The 25,443-nt window shown below is 55.1% G+C and overlaps 1 protein-coding gene across 7 annotated transcripts in view; it reads left to right on the forward strand.

Annotated features, from left to right (window-relative positions):
* The window catches only part of RASGEF1A (RasGEF domain family member 1A), a 116,232-nt gene extending 91,585 nt beyond the window's left edge, over nucleotides 1-24,647 (forward strand). For 5 of the 7 annotated variants that reach the window (XM_074337315.1, XM_074337318.1, XM_074337317.1 and 2 more), the window contains 12 exons: nucleotides 12,746-12,946; nucleotides 14,554-14,676; nucleotides 17,226-17,363; nucleotides 18,075-18,296; nucleotides 18,929-19,003; nucleotides 19,433-19,525; nucleotides 19,912-20,014; nucleotides 20,097-20,176; nucleotides 20,892-21,083; nucleotides 21,954-22,077; nucleotides 22,542-22,614; nucleotides 22,879-24,647. In XM_074337315.1, coding sequence (XP_074193416.1) covers nucleotides 12,746-12,946; nucleotides 14,554-14,676; nucleotides 17,226-17,363; nucleotides 18,075-18,296; nucleotides 18,929-19,003; nucleotides 19,433-19,525; nucleotides 19,912-20,014; nucleotides 20,097-20,176; nucleotides 20,892-21,083; nucleotides 21,954-22,077; nucleotides 22,542-22,614; nucleotides 22,879-22,903 — 1,449 coding nt within the window. In that variant the 3' untranslated portion in view covers nucleotides 22,904-24,647. The remainder of the gene's footprint in view (nucleotides 1-12,745; nucleotides 12,947-14,553; nucleotides 14,677-17,225; nucleotides 17,364-18,074; nucleotides 18,297-18,928; nucleotides 19,004-19,432; nucleotides 19,526-19,911; nucleotides 20,015-20,096; nucleotides 20,177-20,891; nucleotides 21,084-21,953; nucleotides 22,078-22,541; nucleotides 22,615-22,878) is intronic. The other 2 variants (XM_074337316.1, XM_074337320.1) reach the window with 1 other exon arrangement.
* Nucleotides 24,648-25,443: the final 796 nt, after the last annotated feature.

A 25,443-nucleotide genomic window follows, 5' to 3' on the forward strand; every position in this document is an offset into this window, starting at 1 on the left:
GCATATACAAGGGTCTTGCTTTCTTATCCATTCAGCCACCCTATGTCTCTTGATTGGAGCATTTAAACCATTTACATTTAAAGTGATTATTGATAAGTACATAGTTATTGCCATTTTTAATTTGTAGTTAGATTGTTTTCATCTTTCTTCTATTTACAGAATTCCTTTTAGTATTTCTTGCAATGCTGGCCTGGTGGTAATGAATTCCTTTAGCTTATTCTTTTCTGGGAAGCTCTTTATCTCCCCGTCAATTTTAAATGATAGCCTTGCTGGATAAAGCAACCTAGGTTGTAGGCCTTTGTTTTCCATCACTTTGAGTATCTCCTGCCACTCCCTCCTGGCCTTCAATGTTTCTGCAGAAAAGTCATTTGATAGTCTTATGGGAGTTCCCTTGTATGTAACCCTCTGTCTTTCTCTTGCTGCTTTTAGGATTCTCTTTGTCTTTAATCTTTGCCATTTTAACTATAATGTGTCTTGGAGTGGACCTGTTTGGGTTTATCCTGGTTGGAACTCTCTGCACTTCCTGGACTTGTATGTTGGTTTCCTTCATCAGGTTAGGGAAATTTTCAGACATTATTACTTCAAATATGTTCTCAATCCCTTGTTTCTTCTCTTCACCTTCTGGTATTCCTATGATGCGCATGTTGTTGCACTTGATGTTATCCCATAGGTCTCTTAAACCATCTTCATTGTTTTTTATTCTTTTTTCTTTCTGTTGTTCTGTTTGGGTGATCTCTGCTAACTTGTCTTCTAAGTCGCTGATTCGATCCTCTGCTTCATCTAACCTGCTGTTAATTCCTTCAAGTGAGTTCTTTATTTCGGTAACTGTGTTCTTTAGTTCTAACTGGTTGTTCGTTATGATTTCTACATCCTTCTTGATGTCCTCTCTAAGTTCCTTAAACATTCTTATCATCAGTATTCTGAACTCTGTCTCTGACAGTTTGGTTACCTCTGCTTCATTTAGTTCCATTTCTGAAGGTTTCTTCTGTTCTTTTATTTGGGATATGTTTCTTTGTTTCCTCATTCTGGCTGACTCTCTGTGTTTGCTTCGATGTATTAGGTAGATGCCCTGGAGTTCTTGGTTCTTGCTGGATTAGTATATAATAAATGTCCTTTATATTTGACTTGCACTACTTCGTTCTTCTCCCCTGCGTGTGCTCTAAAAGTGACTCTTGTGTTGTGTATATTGTCCTGTTAAAGAAGATCCTTAATTGCTTTTCGCTTGTGAGTAGGTGGAGTTAACTCCTAGGCTGACTAGTTGTGAGACTTGGCTTTGCCCACGCAGGGTATTCTGCTGCATGAGGGTTGACTGCTTAGATGTGGTTTGCCCTTTGGCCTCCATGTGCCTGTAAAGAATCCCCTCTGGGTGTGTCACTTGTAGGTCAAACCCGGTAGTACTCTGGCTTGGTCTGGAGTTGGCCGCTGGGTATGTTGAATCTTGTGCCTCTTAAGCTGGGCACTGGTAGGGCAATTTCAGAACAAAGCAAATCACCAAGCACAACAACAACAACAAGGAAAAAGTCAAATACATTCACATGTAAAAAAGCAATGGACAACCCCCACTCGACACAGGCAAAGATGTCAAAAAAATATAAAGACAAATCAAAACAGAACAAAAAAAACCCAGCGCCAGTTGTGGCTTAAGCCCACCACGTAATTTCCAGGTTGTTCTCTGCTGTAGCACAGAGTCCCCACTCAACACAGGCAAAGATGTCAAAAATATAAAGACAAATCAAAACAGAACAAAAAAAAAACAAAACAGCGCCACTTGTGGCTTAAGCCCACCAAGTAATCTCCAGGTTGTTCTCTGCTGTAGCACAGAGTCCCCTGCGTATTGTGCAGGTAGAGCCTGTCACCTGGTGCCCAGAGTGACGCTGGGGCTGCAGCTTTAGATGCGTGGGGCTGAGGGGTCTGGACAGTAGGTTTTACAAAGCCAGTGCAGTTTCTGCCCTTGCCGGCACATATGCACACCGAGAATAGCACGACCAGCCCTGTGTCCAGTTCTCCTGAGTCTTAGGGCACCTCTTCCCTGTGTGTGTGTGTGGCAGGCAGGGGATTCCTCAGCTGCTGAAAGCTGAGAGCTGCATCTGCCACTTACTGCTGATTCCTGGGAGTGCCTCCGCCGATGTAATTGCCCCGCCCTAGGCAGGCCAGAAATGGTGGTATCTGGGGATGAATGAGTCTCCTGTCTCCTAGGCCAGGGCAAACCACACTCTTCTCAACCTCTTCCCTGGGCCAGAGCCGCCGGCCAGTCTTCCCATAGCCCAAACCCCAAGGCTCCTCTGTAATCTGACACTGCTCTTCAGATCAGGAGCCAGTTCAAGTCTCTGGAAGGGTGGGGGTAGGATTGGAAGAGCGGGGGGAGGGGCCCAGGTATGGAGTTAATTGCCTCAAATGCTAGATATCCTGCCTCTGGGGGGGGAGAGGTCTGCTGTGGGAGCAAAGTAGAGTCCGCCACCTGGCTTTTGTGTTCTCTCTTTTGTCCTGGGAACCCCTGCGTCTCTGCAGCTGGGGATGTGGTTGCCCCGCTCTAGGCTGGCTAGAAAGGGTGGGGGCTGGGGGTGGAAGGAGGGGTCTTCTCTTTCCCAGCCCCGCTGTCTTAACACTCTTCCCGCAGGCCAGAAAAGGTGGTGGCTGGGGACGGAAGATTCCAGCTCCTAGCCTCCTCCCTGGGCCAGAGCCGCCTGCCTGTCTTCCCGGAGCCCGGGCTCCAAGGCGCCTCTGTAATCTGCCGCTGCTCCTTAGTGCAGGGGCTAGATCAAGTCTCTAGAAAGGCGGGGGTAGGGTCGGAAGAGCGGGGGGAGGGGCCCAGGTATGGAGTTTGTCCTTTGTCCGGCCTAGGACTTATTGGAGATAGCTGGAGTTATTGCCTCAAATGCTAGAATGCTGCCCCTGCAGCGGAGAGGTCCGCCGCCGGACGCAGGGCAAAGCGCCCACCTCCTGGCTTCCGGGCTCTCCTCCGTCCTGGGATATCCTGCGTATCTGTAGCCGTGGGTGTGGGCTGGAATTTCACAGGCACAGGCGCGGAGCAGATTTCCACAACCCAAGGGTGGGGGCCGAATTTCTACTGCCACAGGTGTGGACCGCGATTCCAACCCGCGTCCCCACCGCCGCCGCAGGTGCGGTGTGTCTCCGCTCCGCTCCCTTCCTTCTTCCCCTGCTCGCCCAATTTTTCCCCACCTGCAAGAAATCCCTGCGCGAGTCTCTTCGCTGTTCTGCGTGATGAGCAGAGTCCTTTGATGGGTTATAAGCTTCCCGTTTCTGATAAGATCTGACGGAGAACTCAAAAAGTGCGCCCCGCTGCCGCCATTCCTATGACGTCACTCGATTTTTATTTGTTTTTAAACACAAAGGAAAATTATTGCTTAGCCTAATTAGGTGCCATTTAAAAATAAAAGAACTGTATGTTCTTTTTTTCCATACTCCAGCACCCCCCAGGCAGCCTTGGCAGGGTGGAGGCTGCCACACACTCCTGGAAAGACCTGAGCCATGGCCTGTCCCCCACCCCACCAGTCCATCTGTAGGGGCCCAGCCTCCCAGCCTCTCGAGGACCCTCAGCCTGACAGTCCCCCCATTGTCCCAGTCACTCACAGCCATGCCCTGCCACTCCTCACACACTCTACTGGAACCTAGGGGCCTCCTCCCTTACAGGCTGGCGAACATGCCAGACTCTGCTTAGCTGTAGTCTTAGGTAGATGCCCCATACACAAGGGGATCCCAAAGCATGATTTCACTTGAGATGGACATCTGCAACCAGCCTCCCACCCCCACCTCTGAGGCACCTTGAGGGGAGTCGTAGAAGTGACAGGACTGGCTTCTAGGTTTATCTCTGAGCACAATCTCTTGTCCAAGCTTGCACCCAGCTCAGCCTCCAGGAAGGAGTCCAAGTGGCCGCCATGTGTGGAAACTCTTGGATTTGGCCCAAAAGAGAAGGAGGACAGAGGTATGGGAGAGGGAAGCCATCCTGCCCTGTGGAAAGGGCAAGGATCCTCTGAAATCTGACCTGCTTGTCCTTGGGCCTCTCTAGTCTCAATAATGGGATGGTTATTGGTGGACAATTACATTTTGTCCCATGAGCAGCCACAGAAGAAGCTGACTGGACAGAAAGGGAGAAAAGAAGGAGGAAAAAGAAGAGGAGAAACCCTGGACTGGGCAGAATCTGTATTTAGGAGTGTGAAGAGGAGGTGGCAAAATTCCTTCAGTCAATGCAAATAGTATTTGGAAATAGGAAGGAATTCAAAAGGAAAATGTGAATTATGCATCTGTAACAAAGCTGTAATTATCAGATCGCTCCCTGGGCTGGGCCTTAGTCGGAAGGTGCCCTAGCTGCGTAGCTCTGTTCCCATGGCAGCGGCCTCTGGCTGGAGTCCAGCCTTCAGCCCAGAGAGTGCACAGTGGTCTTCCCTCATGGCATCTGTGAATGTGATTTCTTGAAGCTGGTTTACGTGGAAACATCACCCCTTGCCCTCTGGCCCCTCGCGCCCACTGAGCTGGGAGGATTCAGAGAGGGATCTGCAGGGATGGGGCCAGCCTTATTCTCCTAAGGACTTTACTGCTGGAAAGTCCACAGGGGTGCAGAGGGAGGAGGGTGAGGACTAAAGAGGCCTAGCCACAGAGGTGTATCACCCCTGCCACTCTGCACCCTGGGTAGGGGCCAAGCCAGCTCTGGGCCCCATATGCCAGGAAGGGCGGTGCAGCCTGGATCTGCCTGCCTGGAAGCAGGAGGCAGCTTCTCTCCTTTTCTCCCTGTCTGTGGAGGGGCACATTGGCCATGCTGGGTGTGGGGAGGTGAGAGGGGTCCCAGAGGTGGGATCAGGGAGAGAGGCAGCAGCAGCCCCCATAATGTGTCTAGGAAGGCAGAGGGTGACCTTGAGGACAGGGCCCACAAGTGCCCTGTGGTTCTGTGCCACCGAACCTACAGGTCCTGAGCAGGTCCTGAGCATGGTGGTCTCCCTCATGCCTTGCTCACTGCCACTTGTGACCTGTCCAGCTTATGATCTGGCCAGGCCTTCACCCAGTCCACCATGCTTGCAGCCAGACCCCGAGGATCTGTGGCGTGTGGCCCCAGCAGGTAGGACCAGGGCTCTCTGGAGCTTTAGAAAGACAAGTTTCAGCTCAGAATTAGGAAGATCTGAGAGCTGGGGTTTGGGGAAGGGAAGGAAAGGCCCCAGCAGGGAACTTCCTGCTTATTCCCTTCCCTTGTTGGGGTGGACCCTTCCCTCCCTGCAGTGGAAGAGCTGGACATGGGGTGCACCTCTGCCTCTCCTCTGCCCCCAGCACCCTGCAATGCAGGTGGGACCCCAGAGGCCATGGTGAAGTGATCTTCCACTGCAGGCTCGCGGGTATTTGCTGCATTTTCTGGTCTAAATCCAGTTGGGGAGCAGCAGGATCGGAGGAGGGAAGATTAAGTGGGGTGATTGGAGGACTAAGGAGATACTGCTGCCTCTGCTACCTGCCCTGCCCTGTAGGGGTGAGACCTGATTTTTGCCACGTGCAGCAGAAAGGAGGAGGCCGGTGTCTCATGGCACAGAAAATACAGGCACAATGCACTGCCATCTGTCCCCCATGGGTCCCTGAGCCTCTATCCAAACCAGCAGGCTTCCCGGAACCCTCACCATTGCCACCGGCAATGGGTGGCAGAGCCAGTAGGTGAGGTGGCTCACCTGCGGAACACTCCGCTATCTACTCCTCCCCTCCCATAGAGGGCAGATTCTTAATTATAATTTAGAGTCACAGGTTCTAGAGTGTGGAGGACACCTTCAGCATACTGATGGCCTCCGCCTGGCAGGGTAGCCCCCCACCTCCAGGTGGTGTCACTAAAGACAGTCCACAGGCCAGGCCAAAATCCTCACTGATGCAGAGGATCCCCTAAAGTTTACCAAAAGGCTTTGCATTTGCTCAAGGAATCATGAAGATGTTGTGGGGGTGGGGGCCATGCATTAAACAAGCATTTTATTTACACATGGATTTGACTTGCAACTTCCTGCTTAGAGTTTCCTACTACATAAAGTGAGGCCCCTTGCACTAATTCCTCTCACTAGGTTGCCCTCCAAGGGGGCCACCTGTCAAATCCTGAGAGCCTCCTGCGAGGGGGTGCTTCATCCCACAAGTCCTGGCCAAGGAGCCCACCTGGAGACTCCTGCAGGCCTGGGCTGGGCTATGCTTGAGGAGGCCAGGAAAGGTGCCTGCTGGAGCCATGGGTGTGTAGGGGAGGGTCTCCATGTGACCTGACTCCAGGGGCTAAGGTAGCTTAGAGGCTGCCTGGCACCGGTCCTTGTTTAGCAGATAATTAGGAACTACTTGCTTTGGAGTGAGTGAGCAAGTAGGAAGTGCCCAAGGGAGGCTCTTTCTAGAGAGCAGATGGGAGGGAAGTCCTCAGGTCTTGGGGCCTGAGGGCCTTGGCACCAGCCTTCCGTCTGCTCACAGGGCCCTTCATCTTCCAGAAGTCTCCTTCAAGTGTGCTCAGATCTCAGCTCCTGGGCAGTCCAATCTTCCCACCTCTTCTTCCCCTTCCAGAGCATTGATGCCCTTCTAACCCATAATATTAGGGCCTTATCTTTGTGGTCGTTGTGCATGCCAGCCACAGCCTGCTCCTGTGGGGGCTGAGCAGGACAGAGCCCTTCACTGTTGGATCTCTAGTGTCTAGGCAGGTTCTTGTTAATGCTGGTGAATGAATGAATGAATGAATGAATGAATGAATGAATGAATGAATGAATGAGCAAGGCATGGGGCTCTGTGGAGCACCCCACCTCCTGCCCTACCCAGTGCACCCGACTTAAGAGAACCAGACAGTCAGCCTTTAGAAGGCTAATGAGGTCCATTTTGCAGATGGGCATGCAGCCCCGCCTTGGCTGCCCCAGGGTCCCTGGCATTGCTGGCTCACATGTCACTGGCCTCGTCTAACTGGCCAGCATGGTTCTCTCCCCAGTTGTAGCCTGAGTTATGATGGGGCTCCTGCCCTGCTCCCCATTAAGGCTGGATTTTTCTGGAACTGGGATGAAACCTGCACCCATTCTGAAATCTCTGCAAAAGACTGCCCTCTTGGTTAAGTGGCCCACCAGGGTGGGGGAACAGGGCTGGCACCCCGCTCCCTCGAGGAGCACTCTCTCTCTCCCAGCCAACAGAAGGGAGACGGGCAAGATGTGGAATTTTAGTTTCTAATTGTGATGCCCTGCAGCTTGCTGAGCTAAAAATAGTCTCCGTTTTTGTTGAGTAGGTTAGAAAATAGAAGCCTGCTTGTGTGCTGTCTCAGAAAGAAGCGCCCTGTGCAAAGCCTGGCAGGGGCAGGTGCCCCTCAGGGCAGATTCCTGGGGACTCAGGCAGGATAGGTCTTGAGGGCCATTTTTGTCCCAGTTTTCCAGGGAGCTGGGATTCTTAACTTCCTGTCCATGGATGAGCTCTGGGAGTCCCTCCATCCCTGGAATCATGCGGATGCCCGGGAACATGGGTTTTTCCAGGTGTGCAGGGCGACGGCCTCTGACTTCATTTGATGTGGATCATGGCTGGCCAGGGACAATTAAAAGGAGAAATGACAGTCCTGAGAAGGCACAGGGCTGTCTGTGCAGCAGGCAGGCCTGGGCAGACCTGTCACCACTGCTGCCTGAGCAACCTATGCCAGTCCTCATCTGAGAAATGGGCATCTCTGCACTGCCCCCTGGGTTGGGGATTGCATCGAGTGAGATGAGCTTTGTAATGCCCAGCACATTCTGGGCTCCAACTCCTGATGGTAAACATTTAACGTATAACAAGGTTAGTCAAAAGAAAGCTTGTCCCTGCTTTCACGGTTCTCAGAAATTTCCAGAATTGCAGACTCCAGGATCTGGAAGGAACCCTAAAATTCTGACTGTGCTGTGGGAACCTGCCCCAGACATCTCCTCCTCGTCACAGTTAAATGGAGGCCTGACACTGTTCCTGTCCAGCTAAACAGGACACTGTCTCCTTCCGGGGTTGGCTGGTGTCCGCACTGTCAGCTGGGAAAGAGTTGGCTGTGTTTGAGGCTGGCCAGTTAGCACTGGTGTCACCTTCCAGGTCTCCTCCTTTAGTCCCTCCGTGCTGAGAAATGTGCAGACACCCCGAGGAGCTGATCACTGAGCCCTGCCTCCCCTCCCTCAGAATTGCCCTGGAGGGCAGAGCTGGTGTTGGGAGCAGGTAGCTGGGCATCAGAGACCTCAGAGAGCCCACCAGTGGGGCAGGCAGTGGCCCCTCCCACGTGGCTCCTGAAGGATGAGGCCCTGGTCCCATGTGGCTCACTGAATCCCTTCCTGCCCCACCCCCCATCCTGCCCATGGGATGAGGCAGCAAGCTGGATGCCCACAGGTCCCGCTCCCAGGCGGGGACCCTCACCCTTAAGCACTGGCAGGCAGGAGATGAGAGCTGTGAGAGCAGAGCCTAGGCATGGGGACCCCCAGGGAGGGTGCCAGGCTGCCCGGGCAGCTGTGAACATGCCGACTCTGCACACTGATTCTGCAGTAATTGGGTGTTTCCTAGAGTTGTCATCATTTGTATTTCTTACTCAAGTACTGTCTGTGACAACTTCAGCTGTGACAGCTTCAGTCTTTTATGAGACCACTGGGCAGTGTCAGGCTTCCCCCAGGCCTTGTTGGGCCCCTCGGTGCAGGAAGTAGGAGAAGCACTCAGGAAAGGTCAAGTGCAGGTGCGCCTGCAGAGACTTGAGGATATAGTGATGGGTGCCTTCGGGTGCTCGCAGTGGCCTTTAACTGTTGTAGTCAGGCTGATGGCCCGGGACCAGAGGGATCTGGGGCTCTGTCACAGCTGCAGCTTCCTGGGACCAGGGGCCTCCTGGGATGATGCAGTGGGGTGCAGGGTCTCTGAAGGCCCTCTCAGGTGCAACCTGAGTTTGTGAGTGGAAGGATGGTGCCCCAGGTCACAAAAGGTGTCCATCTGTGTGTGTGCGGGGCTGCCCTCCCAGGGAATGTGTCCGGCTTTGATTCTCTCCTCTCTGTTTTGCTGTCTAGTGGAGGGTTATGGACCCCTCACAGCCCTGGTTTGCAGGGGCTACATTCGAAAGCACTAACAGGGAGTGGCCTTCAAATCTCTAGCTGAAGTCTCTTGAAGAGCCTGCAAAAGGGAATTGCATTCATAATCTGCAAAAAGTTCCTGAAACACTTTTCCCATCTCTCTCAGGATCTCTCATGGCCTTGGGGCTGCCTAAGATCTCTCCCCTACTCTCTGGAAAGGCTCAGAAGTCTCTCAGACCCTGGCTGACCCCACTGTGCTTCCCACTTCTCTGGAGCCCTCAGTCCAGTCTTCTTCCATTCTCTCAATGCTTTGGTGCAGTGTGTTCCCTAGAAGGTGTGTGTTGTGTGCACTGCACACATGCTGCAGGTGTGTGCACATGCTGTGTGTGTGTGCTGTGTGTGTGTGCGCTGTGTGTACACGGGCTGTTGTGTGCATGCTGTGTGTATATGCTGTGTGTGTGCACACTATGTATGTGTATATGCTGTACATGTATGCACACTCTGTGTGTGTGGCACCTGTGGGCTCTGCCCATCCCCACGGGGCTCCGGCCTTGGCCTGGAAGCCCACCCTTACAGGTATCCTGTTGGGTAGTGGCCATTCTATCTGCAGGCCCAACCCTGGGGCTCTAACCTCTTTAACATGCCTTTATAAAAGTGCTGATTTCAGGGCTGCTGGTTAGCTGAGTTGGTTAGAGTGCGTTGTTACTAACAACAAGGTTGCCGGTTTAATCCCCACCTGGGCCACTTTGAGCTGTGCCCTCAAAAAAAAAAGATGGAAAAGTGCTGATTTCAAAACTCAGTCTCTTTACACTAAAAAATAAGTTATTTAAAAAGTGACAAAACAGATGTGCTGGTTAGAAAAGTTACCAAATAGTTTACAAATGTTTATAGTTCTGAAAGTGAACGTCTCTTCCCACCTCCCTCCCTTGCAGTAAACTCTGTAGTTAGTGTAGCCATGGTGGCCAGATGTTTTCTGTGCATTATGTACACGTCATGTACACTTACATGGATAGCATTTAAAAATGACAAATATGGAATTTTGTGCAGTTGGGGAGTCTGATTGTGGGGTCCTCGGCCCAGCTGCTGTGGGAGGGGTTGCTACCCCACGCTGAAGAGATGGGCCTCCGGCTGTGCCAGGCAGGGCTTTTGTGCAGCTGTGGCCCGCTGCCTGGCATGGAACTCAGCACCTTGGCCTCCTGGTAGGCTCGACCGTCCCTCAGGGCCAGCAGACAGGGGCTGAGTCCCCAGGCTGGCTCCCCACTGGCTCCTGGCCTCCCTGGGACTGGGGCAGGTCTCCCTGAAGACTGGATCCAGGGTGGCCTTGCCCTGTGGGTGATCTTGCAGGGGCTGTGTGAGTGAGTGGGGTGTTAAAGTGCCCCCGCCCAGCACCTGCTGATGAGAGCAGCCTCCGCAGTGGGAGAGGCATGTGGCTGAGAAAATGCCATTCTGATGAAGAAACTTGGGGTCTAGGGTCCGCTGAGTAAGGATGCCACCCAGGGTCACCTTTTGAACACAGAACTATATGATCTTGAGAAAGGTGCCCCACTGCCCACGGGCCTCAGGTGACGCACTGGAGCTCAGGTCCCCTCGGGAGCCAGTGGTGGCACAGCAGAGCAGCTGTGGGTGCCGAGGTGCCTGGGTAGTCCACCTTCCTTATTTTATCCCACAAATGGTTACTGCAACATGGACGAGGCTCTGATTGGGCAGGAGGTGTGAAGCTGAATGATCAGCCATTTCTGGCCTCATGGGTCAGCAATCTAGGGATTAACCCAGGGAGGCTTCCTGGAGGTGGTGACAGTTGGGTTAGACTTGGAAACCCTAGGATTTCCTTAGTTGAGTTCCTTCCCCGTGAGCTTGTTTCACTATCTAAAAAATGCAGGGTTTTCAGTGGTTCTCTGCCTAAGTGGAGGCTTGTTAGAGCTCCGACTGAGGGCTAACTCTGAGTTCCTGACATGACGGGGCCCGAGAATGTGCATTCTAACATGTTCTGATGGGTGTGTTCTGTGAGTTGGGGCCCCCATCCTGAGGGAGGCAGCACTGAGCGTGGACCATGGACATTCCAATCCTGCCTTGTCTTGGGGACTCGCCTTTAGCTCTTGCCCTCCTTGCAAAGGATTTCCAGAGGATTCTAAGGTGGCCTGTAGGTGTTTGACCAGGAGACTCAGTTGATGTGCTGGGGGTGGGAGTCGGCTTTGCTCGTCTCCCATTAGAAGACCCCTTGGAGGGTGCAACCCGGGGTCTTCTAATGACAGTAAAATAATCATGCTACAGTTTGCTCTGCACACTGGGGAAACTGAGGCTAGAATGGCTCAGAGTCTTGCACCGGGTGGGTCAGAGAGCAGGCTGCATCTGAGGGCAGTGGCATCAATGGCAAGGTCAGCACTGAAGGCCACCGGGCTTGAGGAGGGTTTGTGCGCTTTCCATCCCCCTAGGCCTGATGAGGCAGCCCTGCCCTGTGAGGGAGGTCATGTCGCTGCCTGGGGAGGCAGGTAGTGGGCAGTGGCACCGGCTTGCCAGTGACTGGAGAGGACGCAGCCTGGCCACAGCCCCACCACAGTAGGAAGGCCCAGCTCTTCCACTCCAACCTCAGCCACCTGCCCTCCATAGGCGGGACTAGCTGAGCAGTGGGGCAGCCAAGCGCAGCCAGCAGGAGGGAGTACTAGCTTCCAAGGCCTCAGGCTGGGAAATCCCTGCACAGCCCCTCCCAGGTATACCTGTTAGCCTCAGGCAATGAGGAAACTGAGGCCCAGAGGGCTGCAGACTCTTCCAAGCTGCATGAGCGCTTCCAGCAGGTTCTGCTTCAGCGGAGGTGGGGATTCTCTGTTCCCATTACACCAGCAGCCCATGGTGGGCAGCCCAGCATGGGAACATCGAGCCCCCAGATTGCTGCCAACATTCATGACTAACAAGCATCTCAAACTCAGCATGTCTTAAAGCAAGTTCCACATCTTTCCTCAGATTCCATCTCATGCTTTCCCCATGCCAGCCAGTCACTCAGGCCAGAGACCATTTTTCACAGGGTCTACTGTCGACCTTGCCCCCCTCTTCTGCTCCCACCTGACACCAGCAATCTGTCCCTGGGTTATGGCAAAGCCACTGACCCACTAGCAGGGATTTCAGATCACTCCCTTGCTGGATCTCCACCCAGTAGCCAAAGTGCGCTTTTGCCCCGAATCAGGTTACCCCTGTGCTGCTCGGAGCCCCCACAGCTGTTGTCTCACTCAGAGGCACAGCACGCTGCACCCGGCCCCTGAGGTGTGCTCAGTCCGGCCTGTTACTCCTCATTCCAGTCAGCCTGCTCATCCCCTCCACATGCACTGGCCTCAGGACCTTGGCACCTGCTATTCCATATGCCCAGAACATTCCTTTCTGATCTCAGGGAGCTGCACAGCTGATGCCGTCAGTTTGTCCCAATGCCACCGACCCAAGGCTGCTTTGACATCACCCCCCTGCCCCGTATATGCTCAACTTCTCCTTCCAGTGTTATTTTTCTCCATACTTTCTTTTCTCCCAGTGGGATATAACCCCAGGAAGCAGGGCTCTGTGAGTGCTGGCACCTGTGATGAGGCATGGTATGTACAGAGCAGGTGCTGAGGAAACATTGGTCAGACACCGGTGGCTGCAGGCCCTCCCAGGAGCCTGCTTACTCACCTGAGCTGTTGTCCAGTGACACAGCACCTGGCCCTACGGGGCACTCACCTGAGGGCCAGGAGGAGGGCCTGGCGGAGGCGTCTTTGAAGCCTCATAGCCTCATTCTTCTCTCACAGGAAACTATGCCCCAGACATCTGTCTTATTCTCGAGCATACTCAGGCCCAGCTGTAGTGCAGAGGTGCAGCCCGGCATGGGGGAGCGAGGAGGCGGGGCCGACGGCTCTGGGGACCTCATCTTCCAAGACGGACGCCTCATCTCTGGGTCCCTGGAGGCCTTGATGGAGCACCTGGTCCCCACACTGGACTATTACCCTGATGTGAGTGCCTGGGCCTGGACAGGGGTGTGACTAGAGGGGGTGGCCTGGGCTTCATGGTGGCTGCTGCTGGGACGGGGAGGGAGGCCCAGACAGAGCTGGCGGGGCAGCGGGGGGAGGGGCAGGGGCAGCAGGGAAAGTGACTCCCCAGCGATCTCCAGGCAGGTGAAAGATGGCTCTGAGGGCACAAGAAGGCGACACATGAGGGGCTGGAGCAGGGGCCTGAGTTCTGGGTGGGGTCCTGGGGAAGGCAGACGAGTCTGAAGAGTCCAGATGAGGGCCCACCCTGCACATGTCCTGTCCCTGAGTTGGGGCATTTGCTTTGTCATGAACCACCCATAGTCTAGGGTAAGGAGGGACCATGCCCACGGCCACATGGATCCTGGGCACATGCCTGTATGGGCAGGGCCAGCGTGACCTACAATCCACATCCTCCCTCTTCACCTTAAGATGAGGTAGGCACATTCTTGGAATAAACAATGCTCCCTTGTCGTGTGTGGCTCTCCTTCTGCCTTCAATAGCAGCAGTGGCACTGGGCCTGCCTGCTCCCTTCTGAGAGCCAAGCTGTACTGGCCCTTCCAGTACCCACCCACCCCCAGGGCAGAGCCCGGGTCCCTGGCACCAAGTCACACACGGCCAGGGACAGTGGGGGAGGAATTGCTCCCCTCTACCCTGCAGCTTTTATCTGATGATGCTGGAGTCGACTCAGCTTCTGGGGGTTCCTGGCCCCCCACCATGTCACGGTCCTCCCTCCCTCCTGGGGCTCTGGCGGCTCTTCCTCTGTCCTTCCTTCATCCCAATAAGTCCTCTCAGGACCTGGCTGGGGCTGCTCGCTGCCACCCCTCAGCCCAGATCATGAGGAGCCCTCTGAGCCTACACTGCACAGCCAGTGATGAGGGCACATGGATGGGGGATAGGCACCCTGTGTGGCAGGTGGGGACAAAGCACACAGCTGGATAGTGACTGCACATGGGCGGGCAACAGTCCCTGATATTGGTAGTGGGGCCAAGGAGGCTCGGCCCTGCACTCTGGACATGGCCCAGCCCTCTGGAAAAGGCCCGGCCCTCTGGACAGGGCCCGGCCCTGGCCCTCTGGACAGGGTCCGGCCCTCTGGACAAGGCCCTGCCCCGCTGCCCAGGGTCCTCGGTCCAGGCCAGTGAGGCTCTGGAGAAGAAGCAGGCTTGGTGCCAGGCCCAGAGGGCCTTGTGGGCTGGGTACCAGGCTCACACACAGGCCTGGAGAATCCTGCCAATATCCAAGGCTTGGTTAGTGCCCATCACAGGGGAGGGAAGGAGTGGGGAGAAGCCCCGCAGAGCAAGACTGCTGGGAGCTGAGATCATCGGGGAGGCCTCTGTAAGCCGCTGTGAAATGGAGTTGATTTGTGTCTTACAAGGTGGGCAGGATCCAGGTGGCTGTGAGAGAGAGAGAGAGGGAGGGAATTCAAGGTGATGTGAACCATGCAGAAAGCATGGCCAATGCTCGGTGACGCTGGGTTTGGGAGGTGTCCAGGCCAAATGTAGCAGCAGGCTGTGGGCACACCTGGGGGCACGCCAGGCCTGACCCACCCTTCACCTTCTCCCCCTTTTCTTCTCTCCCCTTCTTGTCTTCAGAGGACCTTCATCTTTACGTTTCTGTTGAGCTCCCGGGTCTTCATGCCCCCACATGACCTGCTGGCCCGTGTGGGGCATATCTGCCTGGAGCAGAGGCAGCAGCTGGAGGCCGGGTCCGAGAAGGTAAAAGCAAGCTGACCACTTGGCACCTGTCTGGTGCCCCTGGCCATCCGTCCCACTCTTGCTCAGAGAGAAGCATGCTCAGAATAAGCTGGCAGCACATGGTCTGGCTGAGCGTGGCCTGGGCCCTTCCTGATGGGGGCAGGTCAACTCGTCTCTGCCCTCGTGGCACACCTGGGGGCTGGCTCCCCTCCCAGGATGCCAGAAGTAACTGTTGTTGGTGGGCACTTGCACCCCCTCCCAAGGAAAGGCCCTAGTGGACAGCTGTGCCAGCCTTCCTGATCAGTGCCAGGACCCCTGAAATGGAGGCCTGGAGGTAGCTGGTAAAAAAGAAACCAGTGGGACCTGAGTCACTGCCTACTCTAAGGGGTCAGGTGGCAGCCCCTCAGGCTGGTGCTTGCTCAGTTTTCACTGATCAAACAGGGCTGTTTGCACTGCTGTCTTTCGGTTGTGTCAGGTTTTGGGCAGTCAGGATGGTCAGGAAACCATAGCTCGACTCTGAGGCCCTGAGGCAGGGTCTTGGGGGTGAGCTTGTAGAAGCCTAGGGCCTGGGACAGAAGGGGTGGTGGACATGCTGTTAGAGAGTTGACCACCTAGCACGGCCTGTCCCTGTTTCTGATGACCTTCCTCCCCTGAGGCCGGGCTCTGAGGTTTGCAGCATAGGCCTGTGAATGTCCACACCTCCTCAGGGTCTTCTCTCCAGAGGGCTCGTCCTGGGGTGCCACGGGGCAAGGACAGGGATAGGCAATGACCATAGCCGGAAGGTCAGGAAAAACTCCTGAGGGACAGGTGGAAAGAAGCATGAGTGGGATGAGTGGGGAGGCTGAGGGTCAGCATAGGAACAGTAGTGGCCTGAGAGGAGCCTAGGGTGAGCCTGCCAGCCTGTGTCCATGGTTACGTGCACAGCAGGGCCTCTGAGGAGGGGACACAGAGCTCTGGCTCCTGCTGAGTGTGGGTGCAGTGGGCATCTGAGGGCACTGTCACTAGACCCTCCTGGGATGCCAGGAGCAGGGCTGTGTGAGGCAATGCCAATTGGGAGATTCCGCCAGGCACGGGAGACTATCACTAAGGGACTGACTGGGGCGTGGGCAGCCAGTCAGGTGGGTTGGAGGCAGGGGAAGGGGCTCAGGAAGATGCAGGGCTGAGAGTGAGGTCCTCCGGGAGCCTGGCAGTCATGGCCACCCAGTGTGTGGATGGTCCAGGTTGTGCAGACGTGGGCAGGTGAGCAGGCAGGGTGAAGAGGGGTGGGAGTAGGGTGAGGGAGGGGCTTGGGTGGGCATTTGGGGGTGCTTTGGCTGGGTTTCCAGCACTCAGTCCTCTCACTCCTGGGCCTGCAGCCACAGCAGGGGCCGCAGGCCCACCTTTAATGGCACAAAGTGGGGAGGAGGCCGCTCCGGCCGCTGGCTCCAGGGTTGATGCCCCTCCCCAGCACTTGCCAGCCTGCTTTAACAGAGGGGGCTGGCAGGAGCCTCTTGTTTCTCATTAATGACTTTGCTTGGTTTTCACTGTGTTCTTTTTTATGGGTAACTTCTAACTATAGAAAATGAAACCAGTTTTCTGTGCCATCATAATGGTGGGGCAAGTGTTTTGAAAATGAATTTGCATAAGTGAAAAAGAGAGCTGACTTAAGGGTGTCAACCGATAGTTGCTGGCACCTAATTCAACACCAACAGAAATCCCCAATTTGGGGTGCGCTGAAGAAGGAGACTTTACTTAGTGCAAACAGCTCAGTTGTGATACAGCTTGGTTGTGAGAACAGCTCAATAGTGTTACAGCTCAATTATGAAACCGCAGGCTGTGAGGCAGACCTGGGGCCAGGCAGCTCTGCTGTGCTCCACCTTCTCTGCATGCACCTGACAGACATCTTAGGTGTTTCAACTCCAGTGGGGGAAACCCACTCTCTAGTCTTCAGTGAAAAGGGACAGTGTGCTCCTCACAAGCAAGAGCACTTATGTAGAGAGAAGTCCTGCCCCTGGTCCCTGACTGGTCTGTCCTCATGCAAATGAGGACTCCAAAATCTCAAAGTTTGATTGGTCCAAAAAGCACTGTCCTGATTGGTCAGAATGGAGCTGCTCTGGTTGGTGAAGATATTAATGGAGATCAGGGAGGGAAAAATACAGCTGCACAGCTCTGATTGGAGGAGCAACATGTCAGTTCTATTGGTTGAAATACTATTCCAGAAGCTCCTTTATAAGGGCTGGCTCAGCCAGCAGGAACACAGTACAGGCAGGCAATTCAGTGTGGGCTTCTCCCTGAAGCGTGACTTTCACGAGAGGTCCCTATTTAGAAAAGGCTGCTAGACTGTTTTTGAAAAAATTTGAGCCCAATTAGTCACCAGAGTCCTTCTTGCTAGGTATCTTCTTTCTCAGGGCTACATGGGAACATGAAACAAAGCAGGTATGACAGAAAAGAAGTGGACAGCCTGGGGGTTGCCCTGCCCTGCAGCCCTGCTCTATCTAGCACAGGAGCAGGGCGTAGGAGCTGGTGTAGCACTTGTCAGCTTATTGCTCACTCTGGTGGGTCAGGACTGACTCTGTGCCCCGCTGCCCCAGGCCAAGCTGAAGTCCTTCTCAGCTAAGATTGTGCAGCTGCTGAAGGAGTGGACAGAGGCCTTCCCCTACGACTTCCAGGACGAGAAGGCCATGGCTGAACTCAAGGCGATCACCCACCGGGTCACACAGTGTGACGAGGTGAGGTCCTCCCTCAACTCTTGTGGAGCTCCTTGGGACAGATCTGTATGTGGTCCCTTTCCCTATCACTCCCCCATGGACACTGCTGGGTGGCTCCATTTGGCGCTGTCCCCTGCCTTGGCCAGCAAAAGGCCAGGCACACCCTTGGCAGCCTCTGCATGTGGGTGACCTTGAGCAGTGGACCAGACCTTACCCTGAGAGTGGAATGAGCCAGGCTCAAGCCTCTCCTGGGCGTTGAGTGGGTGGAGTGGGGCCTACTGAGAGAGGTCAGAGCCCGTCTGCCTTTCCTGGCTCCCAGCCTGCTCTTGGCTTTCAGTTGCCGGGAGCCTGGCTGTGCCTCGGCGGTGGGAATGCGCCATGTGCTCAGCAGCGCCTGTCTGCCCAGAGGGCTCAGAAAGCCAGGGAGAGCTATAGGAGGGGCCAGTGCTGCCTGCATCAGGGAATGAAGGCTCCTGGCCATGGAGGAAGCCCTGGATGGCTGCTCCCTGTTATGGGCCCCTCTTGCTGTGGGACGGCCCTGAGAAGCAGCTCAGCTGTCCACCTCTGCCTGCAATCAAGTTGCACTTTTCGGAGCCCACACATATCCCACTCTACCAGGCCCAAGTACTTACGGCAGGTTTGGGTAGGGCGTGTGGCCTCAAAGCCACACATGTCCCTGGAGACTTGCGGCCAGCCCATGCCGGCACCTTCATCACTCCCTGACCCCCACAGGAGAGTGGCACAGTGAAGAAGGCCATCGGCCAAATGATGCAGGGCCTGCTGCTATCCCTGGCTGCCCGGGGCCAGCTTCAGGAACTTCGGGAGAAGTTCCGCACACCAGCTGTGGACAAAGGGCCCATCCTTAAGGCCAAGCCGCCAGCCACTCAGAAGGATATCCTGGGCATGTGCTGTGACCCCCTGGTGCTGGCCCAGCAGCTGACTCACATCGAATTGGTCAGTGCTGCAGGGAACCTGCCCAGGGTGGGGCTGGGGTTCACTCATGTTGGACCCCTGACATCTCTCTCAACATAGCACTGTGGGGTCTCCCTCTCTGGGTACCCTGGTGTGTCAGGTAAAGCCTGCCAGCCGGACCACTGCCTCCAGCAGGCATGTGTCCAACTGAGCAGCAGGTTTCTCTGTGTGGTGCCTGGGTCCCCAGGATCACCGCAGTCCTGTGTTAATGGGAGGGGCTCGGGTGGGGAGGACTGAGGTGGCCCAGGATGGAAGACCAGCCTGGGAGGAGGTGAAGGCCTTCAATGGTGAGAGCCAGTTCCCCTACCGTGTCGCCTCACCCTGTCTGTGGCCTGGGAAGTTCCCCTGCATGTGGCAGCCACTATCCTGAGGCTTCCACCTCACTCCCTTGCAGCCCTGTCCTCTCCCCTCCAGGGGAGGGCCTTCCAGACCCTTTGGGTACTTTTGGAGGGCCCTGGGCAGGGCCTGCCCCCTGGCTGGGTGCGCTGATCAAGTAGGCCATGGCACACAGGTCCTGACTGCTGCTCTGAACACGCCCTATACCCAGGTGGGGCCTGCCCACGGATGGCAGGCTTGCCACTGCTCACCCCTCCTGTGCTGTGTCCCCGCCCCAGGAGAGGCTCAGCAGCATTCACCCCGAGGACCTGCTGCAGATCGTCAGCCACATGGACGCTCGAGACAAGCACCGGGTAAGGGGCTGTGGCCTGAGGGTGGGCCTGGCTCTCACACCCCATGCAGGGTGGATGGGGCCCCACCCAGCATGCCTGAGCATGTCTGCTGTGTCTGACCTCATAACCCCACGGACATGGGTCTGACCCCTGGTGCCTGCTCCAGGTGCTCAGCGGATGGCCACGTAGGGGGACGCATGCTGGGAGTGAGCCCAGCATTCCTGGGGACCCGGACAGCCAACGTGGCTCCAGGCCTAGCTCTGGGCCTTCTGGAGACCCAGGCTAACAAAGGGGACCTGTCCAGCTGCCCCTACCCCAACATCGCTTCCAGTTTCCTCTGGCCAAGGCTCCTGCTCCTCGGTTCTGGGGGCAGGGCTGGGTAGCACCCACTGGCAGTGTCCTTGGGCGTCCTGTGACCTGCTGTGCACCCCCCCACCCCCCACTCCCCAGTGCCGAGGGGATCTGACCAAGACCTACAGCCTGGAGGCCTACGACAATTGGTTCAACTGCCTCAGCATGCTAGTGGCCACTGAGGTGTGCCGGGTAAGCACTGCATGGTGGACACACACAGGGTGATGCCATCTGTTCCCCGGCCCACAGAGCTGCCCCCTCAGATGCTGAAACTTTGAACGTGGAAAGCCTCCATTGCTGGTGTCTTGGAGGTGCACCACCTCCTCCACGTCCAACAGTGATGCCTTAAATTACAAGACCTATCTGTGGTGTGCACCCTATGCCCAGCACCAGAGAGGTGCCCAGAATCAGAGAGGCCACAGTTGCGTTTCCTGCCTCTGCAGCCCACCAGTGCCCCTCACCCTGAGTCTGACAGCTCTGTGGGCCCTGGGGCAACCCCAAGCAGGTGCCCTTCAAGGATTGGGGGTGGAAGGCATGCCACCCTGGCGGTGCTCACGCTGGACTGCTGGTGCCTCCAGGTGGTGAAGAAGAAGCAGCGGACCCGGATGCTGGAGTTCTTCATCGACGTGGCCCGGGAGTGCTTCAACATCGGGAACTTCAACTCTTTGATGGCCATCATCTGTGAGTGCCCGGGCCGGCGCCTCCTACCCAGCCTCTGCCTGGCCCACGTCCCCACCCTGACCCTACCTGCCCTCCCTTGCAGCTGGCATGAACCTCAGTCCTGTGGCACGGCTGAAGAAAACATGGTCCAAAGTCAAGACAGCCAAGTTTGATGTCTTGGAGGTAGGCACCCAGGCTTGTCTTGTGTTGGCCTGAGGAGGGTGGGCCTTTCACCGTGCTCTGCTGCCGGCCCAGACCTGCTTCCCACAGCGCTGGCTGGTGCTGGCGCGTGGAGCCGTGGGACCTGGCCGCCCTGGGTAGGCGGGTGCCTGAGCTCTCCTGGGCCCAACTTTAGTCAGAGCTGGCATCACCTAAAGCTCTGGGGAGCAGTTAGTGAAGAGTTAGACAAAAGCACTGTGTAATGCTAAGCAGACAGTTCTCTTTCTAGCCCAACTTTCCACAGTCCTGGGTCATCTGAGTGGCTCAGGCTGACAGGTGAGTCACTGGCAGTCTTGCCCAGATGGATTTGATCACAGAATCCATTTTTTTTGTAAACCTGTGTCTTGTGGGAGCTGGACAGGTTGGGGAGGTGAAGGTCTAAGCAGAGGGGCAAAGGAAGGTTTTGAGAGGAGAGGAGACCTAGCCTCGGCAGGGCAGGGAAGAGGTGTGTGTGGGCTGCAGGGCTTCTCTGCAGTTTTCCCAATGACACTCGGGCCCAAACTCTTAAAACCTGGCTCTGTGCTGGGCTTCCCTGCTCACTTCCGGGAAGGAGGCCTCTTCTGGAGACAGTCCGAGGCACTGAGAGGGGAAGTGCCTTCCCATCAGCGTTTCCCAGCGTTTCCCAGCTCCTCTCTGCAGAGGGGCACAGGGGCCGTGTTCTCCCTTCGTCTGCCCACAGCACCACATGGACCCATCCAGCAACTTCTGCAACTACCGCACCGCCCTGCAGGGGGCCACACAGAGGTCCCAGATGGCCAACAGCAGCCGGGAGAAGATCGTCATCCCCGTGTTCAACCTTTTCATTAAGGACATCTACTTCCTGCACAAAATCCACACCAACCACCTGCCCAATGGGCACGTCAACTTCAAGGTGAGCTCAGCCCCACTGTGGTCCGAGGGGCGGGGCCAGCTGTCCCAGCACAGGGCAGACTCCCAGCCTTGTTCCAGGGCGGGCAGAACCCATCAGCTGTGGTCCTGTTGCAGAAGGGCCTCTAGGACTGAGAGCTCCAAGGTGGGTCACACTTGATCTCCAGGTGTGAGTTTGCCCTGCCCTTCTGGTGGATGGGTGGTCCACTACAGGGCTTGGAGACACAGGGAAGCTGCGTTTACCTAGGACCCTGGTCCCAGCACTGACCCTACCAGGGGACAGAGAAGGGGCCACCCTGGGGTCTTGGGAGTTGGGAAGGCTTCAGGCAAGAGGGACTCAGACAGGAGGAGGAGGCAACCAAATTCCAGAGGGAACTGAAGACCTGTCTGGCTAAGGGAAGGAGGGAAGGACAAAGGTGACTGGGAAGGTGTGGTAGAGCTAGGCTGTCGGTGTTCACCTCACACAGGTAAGGGATGGGAAGAAGTCATGGATTCCCACATAAGCCCCAAAGAGTGAGATCATGACTTGTCCTGGTTAGTGGTACGTGCTGGTTGAGGCAGGGATGGCTGCCTCAGCCCAGGGTCACAGATGGGGCCCTGCTGGGGTCCCTGTGCAGGGGAGGCACAGAACCTGCTTCCAGCCTGATGGCTCAGGCAGAGGGCAGGACAGTGTGTTCTCTGGGACACCTGCTGGCTCTGTTGCTGCACAGAACACTTCCATGGCCACAAAGCCAGCCATGCAGGGCCACTGTCCCATCTTGCTGGGAGCAGGGAAGGGAGCAGCAGACTGAGACCAGAACCCACCCTGCCCCTGAGCAAAGATGTCCAGCTTAAGATGACAGTTGAACATCCAGTTTGTACTTTGCCCCTTCAGAAATTTTGGGAGATCTCCCGACAGATCCATGAATTCATGACATGGACACAGGTAGAGTGTCCCTTTGAGAAGGACAAGAAGATTCAGAGTTACCTGCTCACAGCGCCCATCTATAGTGAGGAAGGTGAGGCTGCCTCTGCGAGCAGCAGAACCCTCCCCCTGGTCCAGGTCAGCCTGGGGGTGGGCCTGGTCTTCATTCCCATGCTACACAAGGGAGCTCAGCCCACAGGGGTGAGTGCATGGGGGTGGGTCATGGGCAGATGACAGACGAAGGGTAAGGGCAAGGAGAGACCAGCCTCCAGAAGCCACTTGAGAGCCAGAATGGGAGCGGGCCAGTGCTGCAGAACTAGGCAACTTGTCAGAGTCCCCGAGCATGCAGCTGGGAGCTCTAGGCCTAAGTAGCCTGGAACCTCACACAGCATAGACCCTGGACAAGCCCAGGCCAGAGGCCACTGTCCCCTTGGTCTGGGAGTTCCTTCTCAGCCTACCTGCACCCCTACAGTGGAGAGTTAGAGAAGGGCTAAGTGGTATGGCAGGCAGGCTGACTACATGTGGATGTGGGTTCTGAGGGGCTTCCCCGTCTCTCAGCACTCTTCATCGCCTCCTTTGAAAGTGAAGGTCCTGAGAACCACATGGAAAAGGACAGCTGGAAGAACCTCAGGTAGGAGAACTACAGGGACAGTCCTGGGTGCCTCCAAGACCAGACCCTAGGGCTAGGGGCGGGGCATAGCGGCACCTCCACAGCCTGGGGACAGGAGGGTGACCCTGGTGCAGCTGCCAGGCAGAAGGAGGCTGAGGACTCAGGGCTTGAATGTGCCCGGCTCCTCCCCTGGAGGGCTGGTTGTTGGCAGTCAGGCCTCCCCATAGCCCAGGTCTGCCCTCTGCTGCAAGCACCTGACCATGTCCTGTGCCTGTCCATCTGTAGGACCACTGTCCTTAACAGAGCCTGAAGGTGTGGATGCAGCCTGCAGACCCACGAGGAAGCACACATGGGACCTGAACTTTAATCTTGTGGCTGAGATGCGGTGGCCTCACTGGTTGGGGTCTATTTGTATATAACTTTTATTGAAAAAAAAAAAGGTAGTTATTTCATGCATCAACCTTTGAAACAAAATGTTTTTGTTTATTTTAAATACCAGGGCAGGGCCCTGGTTTGGGGAGGGGTGGGGAGAGTATCATGGGAGATGGCATCCATGATAACATCTTGGTCTAATGAAATGTAGATCTTTATTTTCTACTTTTGATTATATCCACATCTTATGAAAAAATATTTTAAAAAACCCAACCAAAACCAACATGAGCCCTGCCTGCTTGGGTGCCCTTCCTGTTAGTGTCTCTGATGTGGGGCTTGTGCCTTAGAGGGTACTGGGGGGCTGTCTCCTGCTCTGCTCTACCCTGCAGCTGGCAGCAAGCGCCTGTGGAGGTGCCGTGAAAGCTGGGCCCTGGGCTGCAGGCACCTGTCCTCGACACTTGGGCCAGGAGGTCCCAGTCTCCCAAGCCTCAGGGGGCCAGGAGGTCTCATTTGCATACTTTTGGAGGCAAACCTTTGAGTATGGGCTTTCCAAAGTTTACATTTTCCTTTTCCTTTATCAGGGATTTATGAGGTCGGGAGGGGCAGGGGACACCTAACAGCATGTTTTCTGTTGGAATATATCTGGTGAATCTTTCTTCAACTACATTTTAGGAAAAAGAGAAAATCTAAAATAATGTAAGGTGGGGGGCAGTCATGGAATTGTCAGTTTTCCAGGCTGTCCCTGGAAGATACACTTAGCTGTAATGAAGAACGTATAAAGCAGACGTGAGGATGAGGACTGCAGAGCTGTTTTTGAAACTCAGCTACAAAGTGAAAAGCAGCAGCTCCTGCTCCCTTCTGGGTGGGGCTCCCCTAACAGCATCTGAAACACAGAAACGGAGCCAGGCCCGTATGCTGGAGCCCACTCACTAGCAACTGCCCCACAGTGGAGGTGTTTTCCACTCCCAACTCAAGAAGCTCCATTTCCTGACTTCCTGGCTGGGGACAGTGACTGCCCCGCTCCGCTGAGAGAGGGAGGTGGACCCTCCACGCTGACTTCAGCTCCCTGGCATTGGGCTTGCCTTGTACAAGCAGGTTTGGAACTACTCACCCATGTCTGTGTCCGCTCCCCTGGCTCCAGCAGGAACCTCCAGTCGAGGCCTGGTTAGGATGGGTCAGTCAGTTGCTTAATTCGCACAGCTCCCGGGAGAGGGTGGAGACGTGAAGGCGAGGCCTCGGGAAGAGGTCTGTGATCTGCCTCTGAGGTCGCCTTCAGCCTGGGAGGAGCAAGAATATTTACACTGTATTGTCACAGTGTTTTTGCACTTTTCAGATGTCCTAGATAGTATGTATTGTATACTGATAGCACATATTACTTTGTTTATGTATTTGAGATAAAGAAAGGCTTAAAACATAAGAGTATATATTTGGAATACGATACTAGAACATTTCTGTACTTGCATTAAGGAGCTTTCCCATTGTGTACACTTCACTGGGTCCTTACTTCTGATACCTACCTGACAATGTCTGTGTTTGCCACTTTGTTTTCCTGAGGATACTCCTAACTGTGATGTTTTGGTATTTGACATGAACTGTGAATATAAAGCTGTACTGTAAGCAGGGTGTCCATTGTCGGTGTGACTGCACATATTCGCATCAATAAAAGAACATGTCGCTCCTAAGTGTCTGCTCTGTGCCACTGTTGAGCAACAGTGATGGCTGGGCCACCATGGGCCCACCACCTTCCAGAGAAATAGCAGCTGTCACCACACAGCATTCAAACACAGGACCTTTCAAATCAGTGGCACAGGCTATGTGTCCCAGTCCTGCCCTGCTCAAAGTAAGATCCACAGGGACAACAGTCGCTGCTTGCATTACATAGTCATGTAAGTTTGGGCAATCTAACTTAAACAGGATTGTAAAGACACCTTTACTGCAGGACTAATCAGAACCTTTGGTGCCCATGGGCACTGGGGTCTCTCCCAGAGTGGGGAGTTAGACAGCATCTGCCGGCATCATTCTGCAGAGCAGCTGGTGGAATGCGGTTCTCAGTGGGGCACTTTCCAGTATAATGAACCCCATTCAAGGGCATTAGAGAAAAGGGGTCTGTTGAGGGTCATACAAGAGCTTGTGGAACTGAAGGAAAAGAATGAGACTAGAACGGAAGCCAGACTCCCACCTGCTTCTCTCTGGCCTGTCCACTGCTACCCTGTTAACAATGCCTGGCTCCATGAGGTTCCCTGGTCAAAGCTCACCAACCCTTGCCTGCTCCTTCAGAGCTAACAGCCCGTTTTGAGTGGGTTCAGTATCTGTCATGCCACTAGACCAGCACTCCTCAATGGAACGCTTTCTGGGTGATGGAACGTGCTGTAGCTACACTGTGCAGTATAATAGCTGCTAGTTACAGGGAGGTACTGAGCACTGAACACTGAGTAGTGAGCCAGTCCAGCTGAGGGTGTACATTTAAATAGCTAGTGG

The sequence above is a fragment of the Rhinolophus sinicus genome, linkage group LG07 (assembly GCF_036562045.2).
Source record: "Rhinolophus sinicus isolate RSC01 linkage group LG07, ASM3656204v1, whole genome shotgun sequence".
In the NCBI taxonomy this organism is placed as follows: domain Eukaryota; kingdom Metazoa; phylum Chordata; class Mammalia; order Chiroptera; family Rhinolophidae; genus Rhinolophus; species Rhinolophus sinicus.